The sequence below is a fragment of the Merops nubicus genome, unplaced genomic scaffold, assembly GCF_000691845.1.
Source record: "Merops nubicus isolate BGI_N331 unplaced genomic scaffold, ASM69184v1 scaffold53653, whole genome shotgun sequence".
NCBI lineage: Eukaryota > Metazoa > Chordata > Aves > Coraciiformes > Meropidae > Merops > Merops nubicus.
The window spans coordinates 7,161-17,436 of record NW_008597960.1 but is presented as its reverse complement, the minus strand read 5'-3'; the positions used below and the strand labels follow the sequence as shown (position 1 = coordinate 17,436).

The window sequence follows — 10,276 nt, the reverse complement described above, 5'->3', positions numbered from 1 at the left end:
ATAGTGGCCACGGCTGAGTGTTCTTCTACGGGTTTGAAAAAACGCTGTTGAAAATGTATGATGGGCTTGTTTCCTGTTGCTTTTATTTTTTAGGCTATGTTTCTTGGTCCCTTTACCATGCATTGCCCCCGATGATCTATTACTTCCCCCTTCAGACACTGGCACTCACGGGTCTGGAGGTTTTTGCTGTTGCCTTCTTTTCTCCAATATTCTTGATAATTGGCCCTTTTTGGAGGTTGGCTAACAATAAGTACGTCCTAGCCCTTTTGAGACTGACAACGGTTGGTGAGTATGTGCTGTACTGACTTAGAGATTCCGTCTTGGTATCAGGGCATAGGAATAAGCATTTTGAATTGCCTCAATATTCAGATGATTCTGAAAACAGACAGGAGCAAGAAGTTCTTGCTTTCCCAAATTCATGCTTTTCTTTTTCTCTCAAGCTTTTAAATATGGTCAGAGGAGGATTGTTTGCATCCATTGTGCTGCTTTTTAGACCAGTACTGCGTAATTAAAGACAAATCTCATTTCATTTTTATTTCTAAAAGCTTTCAAATAACTAGAAGTCATCCCGAATAGGAAGAATGTTTTCAGTATTGCACAGAGATTGGCAGAGCAGGTGTTTTTTGTGTAGCAGTTCTGTGTCTGTGACAATGGGTAGGGACGAGAGTTATAGAACATTTTAGGGCTATTATAAAAGTAATCTGCTGTGAGCGAAATGGGTTCTTTTGGTAGGTGGTTTCTGCAACAGTTTTTTCTTTTAAGAATTTTGAAAAAATAAATCTATGTGTCTGTAGCATATTGATGGAGTTACTACCCTCATCCTAAACATCATATTGTCAGTTGCACAAGAAGAAAGCTTTGTCTTAAATTTAAGATAAAGCTGCCTTGCTGCTTATCCCACATGCTCTTCCCTAAACAGACACTTGCAGGGATTTCCTCTTCAGTCTTCAGCCAACTGGTGCAAGTCTTAGCTTTTGTAGATTTTCTCAGAGTTTTTTTTGGGAGAAGGTTTTGGCAGCTTCAGCCACATTCAGAAGAAAGTTATTAGTAATGAGTTTGTGACTTGGAGGATTCAAGGGTCTTCATCCTGTGTAGAGGGCAGATGCTTCTGCTAAGTGATGCGTTTCAGAAGCAGCACTTCTTGGCTCCTCGTTTGTCAATATAATATGATAATCAGAGCATCACTGTCTGTATGATATTCCTCTTTTACTGTTAGAAGACAAAACAGGGTAATGTTATTTACTTACCTTGCATGATTAAAAAAAAAAAAAATTGTTCTTTAGAGAGATGCTAAAACTGAGCACAATTTGTTGGCATCATCAGTTCAGATGAAGAACAGTTTTGTCATGTTCTTTTTCTACTCTTTTCATCATATCCATCTTGATATTTTTTTCTTGCTTTTTTTAATAAGCTTGTTGGTGGGCAGAATCTTCTGCTTCAGCTTTCTGCAGCAGTGCTCAGTGTATTACTTTCTACAAGATCTGCTAATTTAGAAACTAGTAATGAGTGTAAGCATTTCAGATTGCAACTTGCCTTCCTTCAGGTATCACAGTAACACAGAGTCTGCCATATTTCTTCAAGACTAGTCCTTCAGATCATTTTACTAGTTCACTTTACCAGAAGAGATGGAAATTACTTAAATGTGTGTAATTTTTGTTCTGCTAAGAGCAGTGACAGGCTTGTAATGTGTAAAGAGTCTTTTGGTTTTTGCCTGTGTACTTTGCCTGCAAGCTCTTGAAGTACAAACAAAAAGCTGACACTTCCAGTAGTAATCTAGAGAAAAGATTTGTTAATGAAAGTGGTCACAGAAGGATTCAGAGCTGGGGAGACTGAAGCTGTGGGCATCCTCAGCCTGTGCTAACCTGAGCTTTGCTATATGCAGATAGGATCTCTTCTTTGTTCCTGCCTGAACAAGAACTGTTCCCTCAATGACCATATCCCCCTGCTTTTTCCATCTCCCAAACACTCTTAATATTGTCCACCCCTTGGTAAGGCTACACTGTATTCTCTCCCAACTCTACTGTACTTTGTATTTTCCTTGCCAGTTGCCCTACAGTGAGCACTGGCATTTGGTGAAGATGTAAGAGCATGTTCCTCATCCTTTTCTTTGTCTCTAGCAAGGAGTTTAGTCACTCTTTATTTGCCTCCCTACTGCAGGTTCTCAGATTATCCAGATGTCCTTGCACAGGCAGCAATGGGCTTCAGGACTTTCCATGTGTATCTTTTTACTTGGTTCTTAACAATTCATTCTGTCTTTTAAATGATTTCTGTCCTGTTGTACTGTGCTGCTGTTTTTCCTGCTCCTCAAGTCTTCCTACTTTCCCTCCTTCTAGACACTTCTTCCTTCTTTCTCTTTCCGATCTTTTTTCCTTCTCAGAAGGGCCATGCCCTTTCTCTGAGGCTTATTGAACAAAAGCAGGCAGGAGAGTCTATTCTATGCATGTTCCACCCCAGTCCCCTGGAAATATTCAGTCTTATACTGCACAACAAAAAAAATTGGAAATTCTTCATGGTTGCCTAAAGTTGGAGTACTGAGGGGATTGGAGTTTTTGGCTTCAATGGAAAAGGCTTTTCCCTTATTCATCATCATCTTTCTTTTTGCCTTTTCAGGAAGCTTTATTTTCTTCAAAACTTTTGTTTTAATTTCTGTATCCTTTCATACTACTTGATTTTGTATTCTATTTAAAGAAAAAAAAAATGACAAACAACGAACTACCCCTGTGGTAGTGTTTATCTGAATCTATGTTTTCAGACAAGACACAGTAAATTTGCATGTTTGGACAGATATATTTACATTTTGGGCGTATTTGCTCAGCAATCAAAGGTATGTCTGCTGTAAGCAGACAAACCCACGCTAGTTTTCATCTGGCTAGCACAAGTGATGAAAGATCTGAAGGGACAGAGTTGCAGACTTCAGCACGATTTAGCGACAGATATCTGTGTGCATTGTATGAGCAACGTCTGCTAAAGTCCCTACATCTTCATTGCACCTTGGTGTCGTTTTACTCTCTTTGCTCTAAGGCTTGCATCTTCTGATCTGAGCAGAATGAGCAAACAGACAGCTGGAGGATTCCTAGCGTGCATTGCCAGAATCAGCATCTCCATTTCTGGCCTTCCTTGCTTACGGTCTCTTCCAGTTTGACTCATACTCACTTAGCAAATGGCTGATAACAAAACAGTGTTGCTTCTCCTGCTATTATCACTAGTCCTGGGCAAGAATTTGCCACGCTGACTGAAGTTATGAGAATGTGTGTGACCTGTAGACATTTGAACTGGAAACCTGCTAGGAGAGTTTAAAACTGCTGATAAAGATGAGATCACTGTGCCCTGGGAAATGGCAGAGGTGCATGGGCACAGTCTTTTAAAGTGACTGAAAAGTGGCAGTTTCCAGTAACAAGATGACACAGGCTGCTCATGAACACTGAGACCAGATACTGGGCCAAAGTCAGTCTTGTTCACACCTGCTAAGGCAAGTGCCCACTGATCCTTACGCAATGTGTGGTGACTGCTCCTTTCTATAAAAAGTTTGGCTTTTGCTGTAGTGCAGTTATTTTTATGGCTTTTCCCATAAAAGTTATGCAAGTGCACTGTTTAGGAGTAGCAGTTATTCAAGTGCACTGTTTAGGAGTAACTGCGTGCTTAGAGAATTTATCCATATATCCTGTTTATGGAATCAATGACCATAAGTACTTAAATTAAGGTAATCTCTGCAGTCGTGGATAATTGCTTCATGTTTTGTTTGTTTTTCCCTGAATACTATAACTGTTACAAAGCCATATATAGCCAGTTTCTATCCATACCTGCATTTCTTTGGTTTGTTTAAAAATATTTGGGGTCATGTGTTTTCAGGTGAATGTTGTAGCCATCCAAATTATGGACAGGATTGAATTAATGCATAGGAAATCTTTATTATCTGATCTCTATTGCTCATTAAAGCAACTTCTTTGTGTGTGTGTTTGTTTGTAGGAAGCTTAGCATCATTCCAGGCACCAAATGCTTCAATTAGACTGTTCATCTTGGCTGCAGGTGTTTCTTCCTCACTGCTGGTTCAAACAGTAACATGGTGGTCAGGAAGCAGTTTACAAAGGTATTTTCTATTATTGATGAGATTGCAACTGTCTTTTTTTTTTTTTTTTTCCCCTCTGAAAGTTGATTGTGTTTATTTTCCTCAAATGCATCACTATTTCAAAAACTGATTCTTACAGGTTCATCAGGATATGGGGCTTCATGCTAGGCAAGGTGATGCTCCTTGTTCTCCGGATCTGGTACACATCACTAAACCCAGTCTGGAGCTCACAAGCGGCCAATGCTGTCATACTGACAGCTGGCTTTATAGCAGCAGTGGAGCGAATTCACTCAGGTAAGCAGCTTACAGCAAAGATGGCAGATGTGAAAATGTCCTAAGGTATACTTATCTATATGTCACTAGGTTTTGGTTGCCTGCTTTTTTTACCCCAGTACAGTCTTACTTTAGACCTGATGCATGAGCTCTGAAGACTTTAGAAACCCTGGGGTACTTCCATCTGCCCAAAACAAGGCAGAATCAATGTCACAATTCATACAAGTGGCAGTAAGTTGGTGTTGGAACTGCCAACTAATGGAAGTATCAATAAAGTGACAGTAACACAAACAAAGGTTTAACCTAGACCAGTGAAACCAGAATGGGTTATTCTCGTTCCAGCATGAAACATCTGTGGTATTTCTATATTTCCTTAATTTAATGTGCTCTTTGAGGTTTTTCTGCCAGTGGTTAGCCTTTGATGGAGAAGGAGAGGTAGCACAAAGCTGGGGAACAGCTTTGTGGCAAAATAAACAGGAAGAATTGGAAGAGTGGTCAGGTTGCCCTGGTCAAAATATGCCTCAGTTCTTGGAGTGTCTGGACAGAGTACACAGGAGTGGGTGCTGGCACAGGCAAAGCACACATGCAAACTCTGGCCAAGGGAGACAGCGAGGTTGGGTTGGTTAGTTAAAGCAGCTCGTGTTAAATCCTCAGCAATTCCTTCCTTCTCAGTATAACCTATGCCAATTAACTGAAAGATAAGACCAGATCTATGCATGAGTGGGTATAAATCTGCATCATGTGTATTGTTTCTAGACTTGTGTTACATGACATAAATTAAGCCTGAGCTTTCATCATAATTTAGAAAGTGAATATACTGCAGGAGATGAGGAAATGAATCTGTCACCCTCCTTGGTGACAAACTAATATGTCTGTGCAATTAAAGGTGCTGCTTTCTCCTTAGATGAGAGAAGATCTAGAGTGCATGAAAAAAAAGACGGAAGGGAGTTTATTTCTGGCTTCTTTGGAAATGTTGGATTTTGTTCTTACCAGAGTTTAGAGTTTCACAGAACAGAATCCTCTGAACAAATTCTAGTAACTTTCCAGCTAATTTTCAAATAATTATTTTTTGTTATTGTTATTAGTAATAATTTTTATTATTATTAAAATTCCAGCAGTATGAAGAATAATTATATGGGCAAGTTGCCATTTTTATACCCTTAAGGTGAATAGCTTTTCCTGACAGATTTAGGAATGCTATTAGAGAGTTTTTTTCTTTCCATGAATGATCAGAGAAGTTAGCTTTTGTGTCTGAGCCAGTATTTATTCTGTAATTTTTGTGATCTTGGCTGTTTCTTTTTCTCAGTAACCGTTTCTAATAGGATTTGACAATTTGCTCACCTGTATGTCTATTCTTATTCTAGATGGAAACAAGAGGAAACAAGAAGCGAACAGGACTGGTAATGCAGTTAGAGAGACTGTTTCCCACCCTCACTGGCTTTTGTCAGGGATTGCTTTTGGCAGCCTCATGTTCCTCACCCTGTGGATATTTGGAGAGGTCTCATTAGTTTCTAGATGGGCAGTGAGTGGACATCCACATACAGGTCCAGATCCTAATCCGTATGGGTAAGTGGGTTGTTATTTAAACAAAACTATAATCAAAAGGCAGTGCTGTAGTGGGTGACAAACTAAAACTCAACCAGATGATGGTATAAGGATTAGAGGAGAATAATGAGGGTTCACAGAGAAGACTTGTGGATTCATTCTTGCTATCAGATACCTCTGAGCATTGTATCTCTTAAAAATAAGCCTTACATTTTTGTATTGCAGAATAATTTTTATTTCAGCAATAAAAACCTTGATTTCCCACATTGCAAAGCAGTTCTTAAATTAGGACTGAGGTTCAAGGACTTAGGAATGAAGTGCATCTGTAATATGCAGTAAATGAATCTAGCAGGTGACTTCAGAAAGGAGATGGTAGGAAATAGTGTATGTCAAAGATGCATGTAGATAAAAAAAGTAAACTGTGTGGAATATTAAAAGATACACTGCTGTAAAACTTCTGATTACTAAGAATTCAGTCTTAATGCTGGGAGTTGCCTACCCAGGTTGCAAAATCTAGAAAGAGACCAGATTAGTCTGGTGAGGTAGCTAATAATTTGGAATTGCTAATAAGAGCTACCCAAGACCGATAGCAATATAGATGATAGATGCTGTATTTGACATGAAGAAAATACTTGTGTTTGGGGTGGATTCCTCCTCATTTTCCCTGAGTTCTTTTTGCATTCTGTACCCGATATTTTGATGGGGTGCTTCTGCTGCTGAGCACAGCTTGATGACAAACTGCTGTTGTTTCAGCTGGGTGTTTTTTACATCCAGCAAAGGGGAGGAGTTGTAGCAAGGTGTGAGATAAAGACATATTGTGCTTAAATTGAGCTCTGTTTAAAATGAAAAGATTACAAAATATTACCAAGCATGCTTTTCTGTGTGTCTAGAAGCTTCTTTCGAAACCATGTATGTATAAAATTATATTAACGTATGATTTATGTTTCCTTATTGTTATATTAGAGGTACAGTCCTGTTGGGCCTGGCTCATGGACTGATGCTTTCATTTTGGAGCTGGTCTTCTGTCACCAGTTTTGCCTGGTTTCTTGTAGGTAGGTGCAAATCTTGAGTAGAATTTTTGTTTCTATTACCTTATTCCCCTTACTTGAGTCCTCTGACCCCACACCACATCTCAGAAAAGTGAATTGCTAATCAAAGCATCTTTTTCTGTTCACTGACAGTAGTGCACACGTCTGACCAGTTGACTGAGTGCTACAGGCCAAATCTCCAGGGCACTGTAGAAGCAGCATTGTTCTCTTCAGAAGCCCCTGTTGATGTTCTGTTCCCATGAGTAACATCTCAGTTCTCACTGTCTGCATTGTGTAAAGCTACATTTAGGGTTATAGGGCTGAGATGACACAGGCCTCTTTATTCCACAGAAGACACAATAACTTGTAATTTAATGAGCAGTTCACCTAGAGGCAAGCTTGCCCTCTCTCTCCTTAGTTGCCAAGGTCTCCAGGCAGCAAAATAGTATGAACATCAAAGCAGTTTTGCTGGAGCAATGTATTTGTGAATCAGTCTGCACAAAGTGGGTCTTGAGTGGTGGAAAGAGGGATTCAAGTGCTGCATCTGGACATCCATTTTCAGGAGGATAGTGTAGCTATGCTGTGGAGCAACCGTGCATGGCACAAGTAAGATGAGATGGAAATAATTATGTTTGGAGAGGTGTGTTTTCAATACCTTCTGAGCATGGATGGGTGGATGCAGCTTGGTTCAATTTTTAGGTTCATTTGAGTGCAATTTAGTGGTATAAATGCTGTTTAAAAAAAAATCCCTAGATCTGCTTCTGTTTTGGCTGTGGCTAAGTGCTCATAGATGTTTATATAAAGAAGATAAAGCAGTACTTCCTACGCATGTTTAATAATAAATCGGGGCATACCAAAATAGATCTTAGGAAGAAATTCTTCAGTATGAGGGTGGCAAGACCCTAGAATAGATTGCCCAGAGAGATTGTGGATGCCCCCTCCCTGGAGGTGTTCAAGGTCAGGCTGGATAATGCCTTGAGCAGGCTAGTCTAGTTGAGAGGTGTGCCTGCCCATGGCAGGGAGGTTGGATTAGATGATCTCTAGGGTCCCTGGGCAATTGACAGTTTAATCATTAAACTGTGCCTTTATTGTGACTTTCCTGCTATTTGGCATTTTATTTTGGTTCCTGACTAGGAGAAACTCAGACAGACCTGCTAATATCTTAAAAACCACATCATCCCTCTTGTGGCGGGAGAGCTCTGTGTAAGAAAAACTGTTCTGTGTTGGATCTTGATGATATTTCTCTGCTGTCTTTTTGCTGTACTGTTTTCCCTTGAATAGGTCATCTTTAAGAGAATGAGATATTGGCAAAAGCAAGAGGCCGTGTTTGGCTGTTGGGAACAACTGCCCTTCACTTGATGCAGTTCTCACAGCTGCAAAGCACAGTTAGATTTCCCAGACTCTTCTTTTCCTAGACAGAATGTGAAAAATGTGGTGACAGGTTCTATACCTGACTGTGACTTACCCTGTTCTTCTCTGTCCCTTCACAGGTTTAGCATCTTCAGCTGGTCTCCTGTATTTACACACATGGAGTGCTGCTGTTGCAGGCACTGTTCTTGGGGTCTTTACTATGTGTGTGTGGCCTCAGCTGGCTGGAGGCTTTGTTAGCTGCCTGCACCCTGGAAAAGCCATGACCACAGCCATGTTTGCCTACGTCCTTGAATTATTCTTCTGCGTGTGGTGCACAGCTTATAAATTTGTACCTGGAGGAATTTACATTAGAGAAAGCTCCCATCTTCTTTTAGGTACATTTATGAATGTAAACAAACACAAATATGCTTGCGTTAGCCTCAGCCAGATGTTGAAAAGAGATCTAGTGTATTAATAGCCTTTCCAAATGTGCAGCTGCTGTTGAATTTACTATGTAAGAGTTTCTATGAGGAAATTAGTGAGATGTGCAAAAAAAAATGTCTAGTTGTTTCTTTACGGCTAGAAATAGTTTAAAATGTGGACAGAAAATGGAATTCAGTTGAGGACAAAGGACAAAATGAAAAGAAGTCTGGTAACTAAGCATACAGCTGAAGAAGAGATCTGTTTGATCAGTCATCCTAAAATTACGGCTGCAATGCAGGGTGTGAATGCACCTGTATGCTAGCTACCTAAGATAGCAGTATGGTACCTCAGGTGACAGTGTAGTTTCTGGAAACCCAGGGACTTGTGAAGGCTTCGTTACTGGGACTGTAACATAACTTGGTGCCGTATTTAGCCCTGCTAAAATCATGCCCAGCAAAGTGCAGCATCCTGCTGATCTATGTAGTCTGTGTTTGAGACCCAAGCTTCATTTCCATGTGGCTCTACCTTATGCCTCGTGGACACGCTGGCATGTTTGGAGAGATGTCAATAAAACTGCTGTGTCAGAAACATGCAAAGAGGAGAGGAAGGAAAGAAACTGTCAGGTATTTGCCAGTGTGGAAGAATAGAGGTTGGGAAGTACAAAGGTTTTAGCAAAATGATCATTTGATGAAGTTGGGGAGGTGGAGATGAAACCAACTGTTTCTGTTTTTTTCTCCAGAATTATTTTCCTACTAGGTAGTTACTAATGTGCTTCAATAGCATATTTCACTAGTTATATTTAAACAATGCAAAGCAGTGTCGTGGGTTAAGTGTGGCACTTCTTAAAATGTGACACATTATCCCACATTTTGTTTGAAAAGGACTAATGAATGCTGAGCTTGACTTGTTGCTCCAGTGTTTTTATATTTTGTAGATATCTTTGCAGCCACTCTCTGTCACTCCAGTTTCCTACTCTCCATATGTTTTTCATATATTACAGCAGTTACGTGCAGGGTTTCAGTTTGTTATGTTTTGAGGAGAGTTCCATGCAATTTCTGGTTTGGTTTTCTTTGTTCTGAAAGCGCTCTGGAGGGCGTTGGTAGAAACAGTTATCTCAGTGAATTTCATTTTATTTTGCTATGTTATACAATACAAAGAAAACAGGTGGTAGAGGAGTGTCAAATGCTTTCTTAAATAATGTTTTGACAAAAGAAAAGCTGTTACTCAAAATCCCTCTCTGTCACTTCCTTTGAAATACGTTTGATTGATTCACCTGGTGGTATCACTGCGTAGTAACACCCTATGGATGGCCCTAACTTTCTCTCCAGTAAAATGAAACCTGTGAAGTGAACCTCTCTCAGCTGATGGCACTACATGAGTTTATATTCCATGTCTGAGTCCAGTTTTTGTCTTTTTGATACAATCCTGTTGCTTATGAAAAATTTTCAAATTATACCATGAGACTGTGTAGCTGTTGCTGCACTCCTACCCTTACAGCTTGGCTTTCTGGCAAACTGCTTGTTTTCTTCTGCTTTCTTTCAGGTGCAAGTGCTGTTTCTTGCTTTTTCCTCCTGTCCAATATCCTGCCTTT

General features: G+C 39.9%; 1 protein-coding gene across 1 annotated transcript in view; it reads left to right on the top strand.

The window, feature by feature from the left end:
- Positions 1–95: 95 nt before the first annotated feature.
- CWH43 (cell wall biogenesis 43 C-terminal homolog (S. cerevisiae)) overlaps positions 96–10,276 on the top strand; it is a gene marked incomplete at its 3' end in the record, with an annotated part of 16,041 nt that continues 5,860 nt past the window's right edge. Inside the window, exons 1-6 of the mRNA XM_008936842.1 lie at positions 96–285; positions 3,967–4,087; positions 4,206–4,360; positions 5,704–5,905; positions 6,848–6,936; positions 8,403–8,657. Coding sequence (XP_008935090.1) covers positions 132–285; positions 3,967–4,087; positions 4,206–4,360; positions 5,704–5,905; positions 6,848–6,936; positions 8,403–8,657 — 976 coding nt within the window. The remainder of the gene's footprint in view (positions 286–3,966; positions 4,088–4,205; positions 4,361–5,703; positions 5,906–6,847; positions 6,937–8,402; positions 8,658–10,276) is intronic.